Source organism: Corvus kubaryi, unplaced genomic scaffold, assembly GCF_017639235.1.
Source record: "Corvus kubaryi isolate FWS band 111438036 unplaced genomic scaffold, C.kubaryi_AGA036_p1.0 37396, whole genome shotgun sequence".
NCBI classification, from domain to species: domain Eukaryota; kingdom Metazoa; phylum Chordata; class Aves; order Passeriformes; family Corvidae; genus Corvus; species Corvus kubaryi.
Window position 1 is genome coordinate 19896340 of NW_024581135.1, and position 13885 is coordinate 19910224.

A 13885-nucleotide genomic window follows, 5' to 3' on the forward strand; every position below is an offset into this window, starting at 1 on the left:
TAAAGGGGTTATGTGACAGTTTGTCTCTGCTGCTTATTGTGTGGGTTAAATCTCTGGAGACAAGCTGACTGAACATCCATACAATTTAAAGTCTGATGGCAGCTGTGGTTCAAAAATGTTGTTTTGGGCCACGTCTGGGGTCATCTGAGGAGGCACTTTGGCATACATCAAGGTAACAATAGGATTTTATACTACTTACTGCTTCTTATAACTTCTTTAGATGACAGTACTATGGCTGGGCACGTGGGGGTAACATTTAATTAAACTGAGTGGTAGTTTATTAACTTAAAGCAAGGAGGGAAGGGAAAAGAGGAAGAATTTTTTTATTGTTTCCTGAGTGTGAGTGAGGAATAACTAAATCCTTGCTGAACACTGATAAATAGATGGGGTTATATATTGTGAAAGAGAAAACAGGTAGTACACTGGACAGCAAGCTGATCTATTGCTTTTATAAAAGGACATTGCAAGCAAAATTACACATTTCAGAGAGCATGTCTGAGTTTCTGCATGACAAAAACATTCACCCGTGACTCCCCCTTGCATCTTAATGTTTGCTGTCTCTAATACACTTTTATAACACTGGTGCTCTACTAACAACTTCCAGGCATGAACAGATACATACTAGAGGACCTTACCATGTGGACAGAGCTGACAAGTACTCTCTAGATGATGATCTGGTAAACCTAGAAGTTCTCGATGAGGTACTGTACTGTCTGAGTAGCAGTTTCTGACAATTGTACCTCACATTCTTGCCTATTTCTGCTTTTTAGGCCTCTCTTAGAAGAACGAAAATAGTTCCTTCTTGCAATCTTTTGTCTCATCAAGGCAAAGGAATTCTCACATGACTGATTTGCTGCCCTCACTTCGTTAATCTATGTAGTGGCATAAAAGTAGTAGCAGTGAACCCTATTATGTGGAAAAACTTAATTATGAGTGATGCTAGTTTAAATTATTTTTGTGAGTTTCCTAAAATGTGAAGTTTAGTCATAAAGATCTGGATTTAAGTGATTTTTTTTTTCTAAAATAATTTATTTATATAGAATAATATATTACCTGCAGCTTCTGGATAAAAAGTGGTAAAACTATCAATTTCATATTTCCCAATATCCCCTATTTGCAGAGTATCTCTACATTTTTGTGTTGATAATCCTTAAATTACATGCCAGCAAGGAAAAGACATTGTAATCAATTGTGCTAGTGTCCTGTTTAAACAGTCTTTTACCACTACTTAAAATTTAATCCTTGAAAAATTATTATCCTTGTTTCATGGCCAAATAAAACAAATTAAATGGACATGTACTATGAAGTGCAGCAATAACGTGTCCCACCATTTTCTCTTCAGAAGATTTGCTTCTCAGGCTGATATAAGAAAATATTCTAATTTGCAATTAGGAATTGCTGTTTAACTTAGTTTTATGACATTGGCAAGAATTTTGAAAATATTTGATTTTGTGGGTTTGGCATTTAAAAAATAATTAGTAACAATTACAATAAGTATTTCTTAAACAGTGTTCTCAGTATATTTACAAAAATCTTTCTAAATGGGAAAATACTGTATAACTATCAAACTTTTTGTCTTCTCAGGATACAATTATCCATCAGCTGCAAAAACGTTATGCTGACTTACAGATTTATACTTATGTTGGAGACATTTTAATAGCCTTGAACCCCTTCCAGAATCTCAGCATTTATTCTCCCCAGGTAAGAGAGATTCCAAGCTGAGGATGGTACTTGCTTTACATCTTGTATTAACACCACTAGCTAAAATACTTAAGTGATGCTGGAAGTTAGGAGCACAGACTGAACCTCAGCTTTTTCTTCTTCCAGAACGGTGTGGCTAAATATTTATTTTGTTTTGTTTTGTTTGTTAAATTCAGTTTCATTTGATTTCATTCACTTCTTGGAGGCCACAAATTCCACAGGAGGGATAGAGATTACCCCAGGCACAGCTGTGACTCTTGTCTAGCGTTTAGGTCTTCTTTCTGGGAACCAGAAGATGGTTATATGAACCTCCTCATGCTGAGGTTTTTGCTTGCTGAAGAATTGCTCTGACTATGGATTATTACATGTCCTGTGCCATCAGCTCTGGCTAAAAAGAAACAAATTAATCAAATTCTGTAAACATAAAGGCAGTTTAGTTCCCTACAAATATGAAGAGAGGTGGAGATAGAAATAAATTAGTCTCCATGGATGCCTAAATCAGATAGGAGGCCAGATTTCAGAGTCACTGTAAGTTTCTTTTGTATAAACTGGTTATTTCCTTGATTGAAGGCTTGTGTTTGAAATTCTCCTCCCTGTGGTAGAATCCTCTTCATTGTCTTGTGCAGGAAACATCAGAGTACGTTCTAGGTGTTGTAATTTGTATTCTGGAAATTGGGCAGTGCCGAGAATTACCACTCCTCTTCCAGGTGATTCAATGGAAGTTCTGTGGTATAACAGGCAACTACCTTCTGTTGAACAGGCAGATAATAGTCACTGTCCTCTTTTCAGTTCTGATTTATGTAGCTAAGTTGCGTATTTTGACTACTGTGTGTATTTCTTTAAATTTAGTTCTCCAAGCTTTACCATGGTGTGAAGCGTTCATCAAATCCCCCCCACATATTTGCCTCTGCAGATGCTGCCTACCAAAGCATGGTTACATTCAGCAAAGATCAGGTAAGAATCTGTTCATTTTGGTTAAGGTTTTATATTAGTCTGACTGCCACTGTGCTACAGGGCAGAACAATGTTCTGTTATGTTGTATTTTGGTAAATTTTTTCTTTAAGCCTTTTATTCGTATATCAGCAAAACCAGAGTAGAAATCTGGTCAGATCTGGGAGTTCTGAAGAGGAGACAGTGATGTAAAAGAGACTGAAAGGTCAAATAAGATGATGGAGGTACCTGATCAATATAGTTTCCTGGACACCCATGAAGTCCTGGCAGTTGACTCCAGCAGCAAAGTATTGCTGCACACTGTTTCTAGGCCTGTCTTGACTTAGGTATTTCAATAATTTACATTTGTGTAAAATAGGAGGTTCTCAATGCCATAGCAGGTTAACACAGTTTCAACCACTTTTCTATTGCAAAAAGATGCTAAGTCACAAAAAATAGGAACCATTAATGAATTTTTTAGTAAAATAAATTAAAGATGGGTCTACTGTAAATGTAATAAGGACACAAATCCAATTATATTGCAGTGATTTTAATGAGAATAAAATACCATGCTGTAGAAGATTTTACCACATTCTTAAGATTATAACTTCATACTCTTTCTAATTTGATGTGCTGTGTGTACATGAATATTGAAGGCTGATAATTATTTTTATTTATAAAATCCTCATGATTTTACCCTTCACATCACACAATAATTCATAGAAAATGTTTTCTTAAAGTCACAAAAATGAAATAAAATAATGAAAAGCCTGAAATCGGAAAATGCCAAGAAAAGGAGACACATAAAAGAAACATTAAAGATGAAGAAAACAGGAATTTTACTGATTATGTGGAAGTACACTGGCCTGAGAGATGATTAATACTTCTTTAATGACTTACATGTTCTTTGATGGAGGCATTAAAGAAAACAAGTACTCATGTAGAGTAACTTATGTGAGAACTTGTTATCTGAGGAAAAAGATTGGTAATTACATCGGCTCATCAGGCTAACTTTGTGCATCTTTATATGTTTTGTACATCTTTAGAAAATAATCTTCATTCAGCTCTAAATCATTTTCCTGTTTCCTGTTTGCAAAGTATTACAGGAGCTTGTTTATCTCCATTACCTGGCCAGTGTTATGTTGGTTCTTCATATAAAGGTGCACCAGATAAGCACTATAGCCAGACTGAAAATGTATTGATTCTGTTTGTTTTATCCATTGAGCTTTCTCCTGGTTTTTTTCCTGTGAAGCTTGAAAATTCAGTCTAGTATTTCTCCTGAAGCAATAGTCAAGTTCTGACCAATTCTATAAGGTCTCATGGGCCTTAACTGTGTAAACTGTTGTGCATGACTTCCCTAGTCACACAAAAGCAATTAAGTTGGGTAGTGTAATTGATGTGCTACCTATTTCCAGGAGCAAAAATAACTGACAGAAAGCAAATAAATGAGCTGCAAATGTCATATTGCACACATTATGTAAAGTTGGTCCCTGCACCTGCTGTCAGGCACCACAAGGTACCACCAGATAACTGCTGCATCTTTCAAACCTTTTCACAAGTCTCAGTTCCATATGAAGTGCCATTGCAGCAAGTATTTTAGAACCTTGTATCTTTTCCCAGCCAAGAATCTTGTGTATTCATGGTATCATGCCAATAGTTCTCAGATGTTTGCATAAAAACATGTGAACCTATGCAACTGCTCAGTGTTAACATTTTAATTATATGTCAGTTGACACTTTACCTTAAGTAGAATAATATTTGTACTGATGGTCTGTAGAATACATGGGAAAAAATGGGCAAATAATAAATGCTGTTAGAATTCAAACTTTCTATGATCTGCATTTTTCTGTGTTCCGGTGAGAACTGGCTTTCAACTTCCATTTTGCCCATGAAGCATAAGAGCAGAGAGAAGGAAAGTGATTTAGACCATTCTAGCTAGTCTCTTGAGTCTGGAAGCCTTTTGAAGCCTATAAAATACCATGTGTTAAGGACTGCTCATGCAGGAAGGAGGTGGATATGTCCTCTCAGAATCATCCAGTGAACAGATGCACATTTTTCTGAAATGTTTAGGTGCTAGTTTGCTGTTCTAGCTTGAATATCAGCATCACCTACAGAATAGCCACTTTACAAAGGACCTATTATTTAAGATTATTTTTCAGAGCAAACTCTTGGTCAGTGTGTTAAAAAGAGCTGTACCCTGTGATTCATGTTAATTCACATGAAGTCAATGCAGTGAGCTCAGACATAGTCACTTGTTTATGTGTTCTAGGCCTTCGAAATTCAGTCACTGCTTCAGACATGCACCTTGTGATCAGGCATTGCGAGATGCATTTTAGTAATCTAGGGAATAAATTATTACACTGAGCCTTTGCTTGTCTCTCCTTTCAGAAGGGAGTTGACTCCTAAAGTATTCTGTACTTTTGGCACTAAACATGAAATAACAGGTAGGAGTGGTAATAGAAGAAATTGACCATGTGGTGAGCTATGCACTTAATTTTTCTTTTGTGTGTGTGTGTTTAGTGCATTATCATCAGTGGGGAAAGTGGTGCTGGAAAGACAGAAAGTGCCCATCTGATCGTCCAACATTTGACCTTCTTGGGAAAGGTATTTCCCAGCCAATTACGTAAAATTATGAAGAAATCTTCCCAACCCTACCCCAATGTTCACTTTATTTAATCTTTAATACTTAAAGCTGTTCATGTGAATTGTCACATTTGATTTAGGGACTTAGTAATCAAGCATGTGAGATTATTGAATTAAGATGCAAGAGTATGATTCACACCAAGCCAGTCAATAGTTTTTTTAAAGAGAAGGTGCCAGATTCTCAGTGTTCAGTACCTGTAGTTATGTACAGTGTTTATCACATATAACATTGTTTATTTATACAATAAAGAATGACAAATATTGCTGTGGCTCTAATCTTAGAAGATCTTACACATTTAAATGTAATGAGTAATGCTATTAGCACAAAATAATGGGAAAATTAACCACGTCAGGTTAACGTGAAGTAAACATCTTTAGTCTACTGTGGTTTTGGTACTCTTAACTAATTATAAAACAAGTCAGAGATGGAACAATTGCAGAGAAAGAAGAATCTGTATTTTTCTACCTGTGGGAGATTTTCTTATCAGTTTGTTGGACCTCTTGGTGTATAAATATAAAGGTTAGCACAGTACCTAATTCCATACAAGCATGAGAAGGGGATTCTTTGCTTCTGAAGCAAGAACTGGATTGTGGGTAAGCATTATATTCTTTTAATTATCCTTCTGATTTGTATCTCTACTGTCAAGGCCAATAACCGTGCTTTGCGTGAGAAAATTCTTCAGGTGAATCCTCTGGTTGAAGCATTTGGAAATGCCTGCACTGCCATCAATGACAACTCAAGTCGCTTTGGAAAATATCTGGAAATGATGTTTACACCTACAGGAGCTGTAATGGGGGCAAAGATTTCTGAATATCTACTTGAAAAATCAAGGGTCATAAAACAGGCTGTGTACGTATATTAATTGTCTGTCCTATGGCATTTATATAGTGTTTGAATTAATTATCAAAAATTCTTTGGTTTAGGTACTTTTCTGTCTTTTGTTAAAAAAATACTCCTTTGTACAGTGCTATGACAACAAGAATAGTCAGGTTCTTTTGGAGTAGAAGCCAGAGTCACTTCATTCTTTGGAGAAATGTTGTGTTCACTGGGTTTTCTGTGTTGCACAGCTGTTGATCCTACACTACTAAAACAAGTGGGAGATTTGCTACCTTGCTTCAGTGAGCTCATTATAAGAACTACTTTTACATGCGTTGTACAAGATGCCACAAGAATAAACACAGGCGCTTTAAAAGGATACTTTTTTTTTTCCAGGGGAGAAAAAAATTTCCATATATTTTATTATATTTATGCGGGCCTTTATCATCAGAAGAAACTTTCTGAATATAGACTTCCTGATAAAAAGCCTCCTAGGTAACTATCACTCACTTGTTTTAACTGCTCATTGAAATTAGCTATTGATCAGCACTTGCTTTCAGTATGATGCCTTAAAATCTCTCTTAATCCTTCTCCATCCCTTAAGGATCTATTTTAATCCTCCCAAGGTGAGAAGATGGACACTAAGGCATTATATTATTTGTATTTGCTTGAAAAGGTGGACTATTAAAAGAGTAAGAGGAAGAACCAAGCTCATTATGTTGATGTTTTGTCATACTTCCAAATGCAGGCAACCCACCTTATGATTTCTTACCATACTATTTCAGGTTCAGGAAGAACCCAGAATATGCTTTGGAGGTTTTTAATTGGTGTTTGTGCTTTGGGTGCATCTGATCTCTGCTGGGTGAGGGGATGTGTGTGAAATGTTGGTAACATTAATAGACATTAACAAAGAATAAGCAGATGTTAATGCAACACAAACAAAAACTTCTTATGAATTAGCATCAAACTATATAATTGGAAGTTATTGAGATAAATGTTCCGTCCAGTTACTGAGGTATTTGCATTTAAGTCACTGGAGCTTGTATTGACATGTGGTAGTGTGATGCTTTCTTTCTCCCACTCTATTTAGATATATTGATAATGAAACTGGAAGAGTAATGCATGATATTGTTACTAAAGATTCCTATGGAAGACAATTTGAAGCAATTCAGCATTGTTTTAGAATTATAGGATTTACTGATGAGGTAAGATATTCAGTTGCTAAACCATTATTGACCTTCTTTATGAAAACCAGCTCCAAGTGCTACCCTTTGGCTTTGTGGATGTACAAAATTTTGTAAGCCACAAAATCTCTGTTATGACAGAATTGAACTGTGAAAGCGTAACCACACACTCAGAAGGCAAGACCAGCCTGAGGTCCCAGTTAGTACTCAGGCAATTCTGTTGCACTGTTTCTTGTGTAAATAGAAGCTTACTTGAACTTGTAGAACTTGGTCTCAGAGAAAGTTACAAGCTTTAATAGCAATTCCAATGCCCATGTTTTTCTTTCATAGCCTAAATATGATGTATGTATCTAACTGAATTCCTTCAAAGTGCTTCTTGTCTTCTTTTACAGGAAGTGTACTCAGTGTACAGAATACTGACTGGAATCTTAAATACTGGAAATATTGAGTTTGCTGCTATTTCTTCACAACACCAAACAGATAAAAGTGAGGTTCCTGACCCAGAAGCCTTAGATAATGGTATATACTCTTTAACATTGTCAGTTCTGTAAATGCAATTTGGCTCTATTTGTGGTAGTCTCTAGCTCATGGTAGTAGTTGGTCAATGCTGGTGATTTCCACTGCATAATCACAGTTGTGTGCCTTTTTCCACTGTCTTTTAGCTGCTGCATTACTAAGCATTGGGTCAGAAGAACTTCAAGAGGCCCTAACCTCCCACTGTGTTGTAACACGGGGGGAGACTATTATCCGAACAAACACCGTGGACAAAGCAGCGGATGTGCGAGATGCCATGTCTAAAGCACTTTATGGGCGGCTCTTCAGCTGGATTGTAAATCGTATTAATACACTGCTTCAGCCAGATAAAAATATATGGCAAGTTACACATCACTGAATCGTGTACTTACTGTGCATATGTCTGATGGGCTCATCCATTTGTATATTGTGATTTTGCAGAAAGAGTGCTGTGTTTATTTTGGCTAAGGCTTCAAAATGGCTTTCATGCTGTGATACTGAATCCTGTTTCCAGGACATTAACCCCATCATTTTCGAAGAGCTGAATAGAATTTAGCTACTGAAGTCAATGGAAATTGGGTGGTTGAAGTGCTGTACAATTTTTTTTAAAAGATGCTTCCTATGTAGTGAACATGAAATCATACAGAAGGCTGATAGATAATTGAAGGACGCTGAAAAACTTCAGTATGTATTCACAGTCGTTACAGTCCCCCTGCTTTTGTAAGGAAGTAATAAATGCAGACTTCAGATTATTATTATTGTGCTGCTACTTGAGATGTGATTTTTTTTTTTTTAATAACTACAGAAACATTATACTGTGCATCCTTATGATTTCATTGCCAGGCACTGATCTGGCTGGTTTGATCTTTTGAAGAAGCTGTAGAGATTTTAGAAACAAGAGAACCTCTCAGGTGCTGTGAAAATGCCTCTGATCTGAGATGTCTACTTGCTACTTTGCTATGTCATATAGACATATTCTCATCCATTTCATGCAGTTCTGGTGGTGACTGTGGTATGAGTGTACTTGAGTTAGCCCATGGACTTCTAACAGTCCAGCTTGTAGCAGCTGCAGACTTGGTAATTACCCTTCTGAATGAGTGTAGCAAAAACATACCATTAAACCTTGACACCTTTTGTCTGCCGGGGGGAGCAGACAGTAGATTTTATTTGGGATCTGCCTACTGAAACCCCTTGTTTCAGTAGCACTGCTATGTGTCTGTTACTTTGTACCTATGGTTTTCCTGCCTTCTTTGTGAAAATTGGTAAGCAAATGGAAAACAAAAGTCTTAACAATGCTAAACAAATGCACAAGTTGTCTTAGGTTCAGACATACTTTTCCTGCTTTATTTTTGTAGCAGAGTGAATCAGTTATGCAATCTTAGTTACCATGTTTATTTTTATTTTAACTTGGTGTTGCCCATAATGAATTTTGTTTGTATTTTCGCATGCAGCAATGCTGAAAGTGGGATGAATGTTGGGATACTAGACATATTTGGATTTGAGAACTTCGCAAGAAATTCTTTTGAACAGCTGTGCATAAATATTGCTAATGAACAGATCCAGTTTTATTTCAATCAACATATCTTTGCACTGGAGCAGGTAAATTCAGCTCTGTTAAGGTCTAGCTGAATCAACCATCCTACACCATAATCATATTCAGGAGTACTCTATAAAATGGGTATGTGATTTAAATGTGAGATAATTACATCTTTCTGTTGAAGTTTTGTAAATGATTTTGTTGGGGCCTATAGAGCATTGGTGTGCACCATAAATGCCCTAATGATGATGTTGCTTTTACTGGTTCAATATTAAAATTGTGCTGGTGACTTTTGTAGATGGAATATCAGAGTGAGGGAATTGATGCTGCTACAGTGGAGTATGAGGACAACCGTCCACTTTTAGATATGTTCCTTCAGAAACCCATGGGTCTCCTCTCTCTGCTAGATGAAGAAAGTCGATTTCCTCAGGCAACAGACCTAACTTTAGTTGGTATGTGCAAGCAAAACTCTGGGAAAGGTCTGGGAAATGACAAATGTATTGTAAGAGGATGCAATGTCATCTTTATTCAAGTTTTCCTAGCACAGTTGTCCTGAGTTTGTGTCATTTCATTTGACATTCAAGTATATTTTTCATTGTGCTTCATCATTTTTCTCTGCTTACGTGTTTTCTATCCTTTTCAAATTGGAAAAGTTGTCTTAAGTATCAGGTGGCAAGGGCTTATTGTTTTTCCAAGATTACAAGGAAATATCCTGTGTCTTGTACCTGTATGTGGGATAGACCAGGCAGTACTTATCCCCATTTACTGAAGGGAAGGCTGAGACATGGTAGAATCTTGTATCTAGGACCACCCCATGGGTAGCATTAGTGTTGAAAGTAAAATTTAGATCTCCCAGGTTCCTAGGCCCACGTTTATCTAATTAGAAAATACTGCTTCACTTCAGATTATCTCGTCATAAATAGGAAGTGTGTGTTATTTCTGGTGTGCCATCTGGCTGAGTATTTCCCTGTCTTCATACATATTTTACATACATTTTAACAAATCTTGGTGCCAATCTTAAAATATGCAGCGCATGCCACATTTAAAGCTGTTGTCTTGCGTTTATTTACTAGAGCTGCATTTTTCCCTGTGATATGAAACAGAGTTCCATTTCCTTCAGTGGAATGTGCCGCAGAGACTCAAACTGTTAGAGAAAAATAACAGTTTCCAGTAAAAGTGCACAATGCATGTACAAGGTTTTTCACTACTGCTAGGTTGAGCTGAAACTGGAATTCACGTCACAGATAGAATGAGTACTATAGTTTCATTCTGCTCCTTGTCTTGGTTTGAAAGACAGGTGTCTGCCACAGAAGGCAGGAACCTCCTTTGAAATGGAAAATATTACCTCTTTCTCTCTGAATTATTATTATAACTTTGAAATTAAGGGCTTCAGGCAAAGATATGGGAAAAGAATTAACAGTTCTTTATTTATGTATATATACACATGTAAATGTATACATACATATATATGTGTAACAAGGCAAACACACAACAACAACGGCAGCAAGAACAAGCAGAACCACAAACCCAGTGCCAGCCTCCCTGGGCCGCGGGCTCGGTCCCCTTCAGGCAGTTCCGCTCACAGCCGGCAGGGGCGCTGCTGGCTCCCGGCCGGGCAGGGCGCCTGCCATGGTTCCCCCGCGCCGGCAGGGGGCGCTGTGGCGCCGCGTCTCCCTCACGTGGTAATGGCAGGCGGGCTGGGTGGTGAAATGGGCTGCAGCAGGGACCTCGGAGCAGCGGCTGGAATGGCAGGGGCAGGCACACTCTGGGGCAGCAAACACAATGTAACAGAAAACTTCACAGCCTTAGCAGGAGCCGGGGGTGGCCGGGCAGACACAGGGTTTTGGGTTAGAGTGTAGTGAAAAAGCCCAAGGCAGTGGCAGACAACAGCGGGGCTGGGTCACTGCAGCACGCAGCCAGGGAGACACGCCCTCCAGGAAGGGGGAGGGGGGTTGGGGTCCCGAGTTTTCCCCTGAGGCTCCGGAGTTGATGGTGAGGGTCTTTTCCAGTGAGGCAGGGTGTTCCATAAGGTGTCAGTTCACCAGCTGCTCCTATGAGCAAAGCCTCACTCACAGTAGACGCAGTAAAAAACACAGTAAAAAGATGGAGCTCCACAGTGGCAGTGAATTTTTCTCACAGCAACTACAGACTGGTGGTCTCTCCCTCTGATCCCAGGAGCGAGAGAGAGCTAGGAGCTGAGCCGAGCCCCTCAGCCCCCAACTAAAGTCTCGTGGTATCTTTGCCCTTCCCAATAGAAAACCCCTCAGGTAAGAGAGTAGCCCACTGCACCCTTCCCCCTACCTTGGCCACTTCTTTTGTATCTCTTAAGTACCAGTCCGTATTATCTCCTAGGTCACAGACGGGACAAAATTCCCTGAGAGAAAGTAAAAAAAAAAAGGAAAAATACTAACCTCCAACACTCCTCCTTTGTGCACTAAAGTTGTCTGCCTCCCTGTGGGTTGCATAAATCAGTTAATACTGAACATTGAACTTCTACTTCCAGAGGCACTTTCCCTGGTCCAGTGCTGATTGGCCTTACTGCTGATCTGTACACAGCACAGCAAGATCCCTCAAGCAAACAGCAAAGTGGCGTATTTTGCCCTGTTCAGGTGTGCCAGACAGTCATTAATTCCACTCTGTCCCAGCCCCCAGAAATTCCAAATTTAGTTATTGTTGCTTTAAATACAAGCTCAATTAAGTGGTAATAGAAAGAAAAACCTAACACAAAATATTAATGGATTCTAACATTTAAAAAAGCATTTTGATATTATTTTCTGATGTACACAGCATGACAGAGAATTTTATCAATTGTTTCTGGTCTCAGGTCTCTAGTTGCTTGTTCAGGTAAATTAGTATAATAGCAAGTTTTACAGTATAAACACTAATTCTCATTAACATGGGTTCCTTTGGATCCTGCTCCCTTCCAGGGCTGTTTCCTTGGCTCAGCAGGCAGGAATTGCTACCTGGGCCCTCAGTGTTGGACAGACAGCACTAATTTCATTACAAAATATTAAATACCACAGGGCATAGAAGACATTTTTCTTAGAAACTGGTGTTTCTTTTTCTGACAGCTCTCTAGGGGTAATCACAGGAAACAGAAAGTCTCCTCAGAAGAGGTTTTATAGAGAAGCTTCTTCTTTTCTGTAGCAGTACAAAGGTATATGAGAGACAGTTCCAGACTGAACACAGTAACATATCCTTAAAACGTGATGCACAAAGCTAAATGAATGCAGAAAGGAAGAAAAATACAAATAAGAGAAATAGAGAAAATACAAATAATAGGCATTTAAGTGAGTGTGATATATGCACAGTTCTGAGTGTACATAGTTAAAATACCTTGCAAACCTTGCATATACATAAGTAAATTAGTTGGAAAATATGAGAAATCTTCTCACATCTTCTCATTGGATCTTCTTACTTAAAATTTTTCCATGGACAAAGGCATCCACGAACAGTGGTGTTTGAAAGAGAGTCTTACTGGACTAGTTTAAAATGAGCTGTTCCATTCAGGTGTGACAGCTTGGTATTTCTGAGCAATCTGATAGTATGTGTTTGTAACAGTTCTGACTTCTTGAGCAGCAATTTAGCAAACTGATTAGGATGAGGATTATAGTTATCCCTCTGTCACTTAAATCAATGTCTTTTCTCAATGTCTAGATAAATTTGAAGATAACTTACGATGCAAATACTTTTGGAGACCAAAAGGAGTGGAACTGTCATTTGGTATTCAGCACTATGCTGGAAAGGTAAGGTCATGTGATTTTTATTTGGTTCAAATAATAGTGGCATGGTCATTATTTGCTTTTAGCCAGAGTTTCTGCTTTATGGGTTTTATCCTCATTTTAATAGAAAAAATGATAAAGTTTATGCAAACATACACCATACACTCTGCAATGAAATTTTCATGTGTAGCAGTCCATTTTGGAGCCTATCCTTAGGGCTCTTACACAAATAGTGTAGACAGTAAGCATCTTTTGCCTGCAAGAAATCTGGCCTCAGAGATGCCAGTACTACAGTCATTTCAAAGGAGCAACTCTCTGGAGCCAGAGCAGGCTACATGCTTGGTAACAGCACATGAATGCCCCAGTAGTTCTGTGGGAGAGTGTTATGTAAAGTATATGCATAGAAAGCAATGTAAACCAGTATCTGTAACAGAACTTAAAATCCTATAGAGTGCATTGGAAAGACTGGGACTTGCTAGTAGAGATGTTTTCTTGTACTTTTTAACACCTAACTTCTTTTGTTCTCAGAGGTTCACATTCACGTATTGTTTTATATGGGGAGTAACAGTCTGGCTTTCACCATCACGTGAGCTTTGCTTGCAATTTCAGGCCCAAATATTTGTTTATAGACAAAATCAAAATAGCCATGTTTTATATAGTTATCGATGAAGTCTCATCTCTGGATCATTATAAGACTCCAAAATTTTAAGATATATTCTAGTAAATTCTGTCAGGTTTTCTGTCTTGTTAAGGATAACTATTAAAATGCACACAGGTTTAGTTAGTTCTTTGTACCCACATGGCAAAATAATAAAAACACTACTGGCCAGTTCTCTAT

General features: G+C 38.1%; 1 protein-coding gene across 19 annotated transcripts in view; it reads left to right on the plus strand.

Moving 5' to 3' along the window:
• MYO3B (myosin IIIB) overlaps window positions 1–13885 on the plus strand; it is a 248831-nt gene that overhangs the window by 98199 nt on the left and 136747 nt on the right. For 17 of the 19 annotated variants that reach the window (XR_006018294.1, XM_042041627.1, XM_042041615.1 and 14 more), the window contains 12 exons: window positions 605–701; window positions 1585–1701; window positions 2551–2655; window positions 5152–5235; window positions 5922–6124; window positions 6488–6586; window positions 7182–7296; window positions 7668–7794; window positions 7938–8148; window positions 9240–9387; window positions 9624–9777; window positions 12983–13071. Coding sequence is in view for 18 of the 19 variants with exons in the window: in XM_042041627.1 (XP_041897561.1) it covers window positions 605–701; window positions 1585–1701; window positions 2551–2655; window positions 5152–5235; window positions 5922–6124; window positions 6488–6586; window positions 7182–7296; window positions 7668–7794; window positions 7938–8148; window positions 9240–9387; window positions 9624–9777; window positions 12983–13071 (1549 nt within the window). In the remaining variant the exon portion in view is untranslated. The remainder of the gene's footprint in view (window positions 1–604; window positions 702–1584; window positions 1702–2550; window positions 2656–5151; window positions 5236–5921; window positions 6125–6487; window positions 6587–7181; window positions 7297–7667; window positions 7795–7937; window positions 8149–9239; window positions 9388–9623; window positions 9778–12982; window positions 13072–13885) is intronic. The other 2 variants (XM_042041629.1, XM_042041628.1) reach the window with 2 other exon arrangements.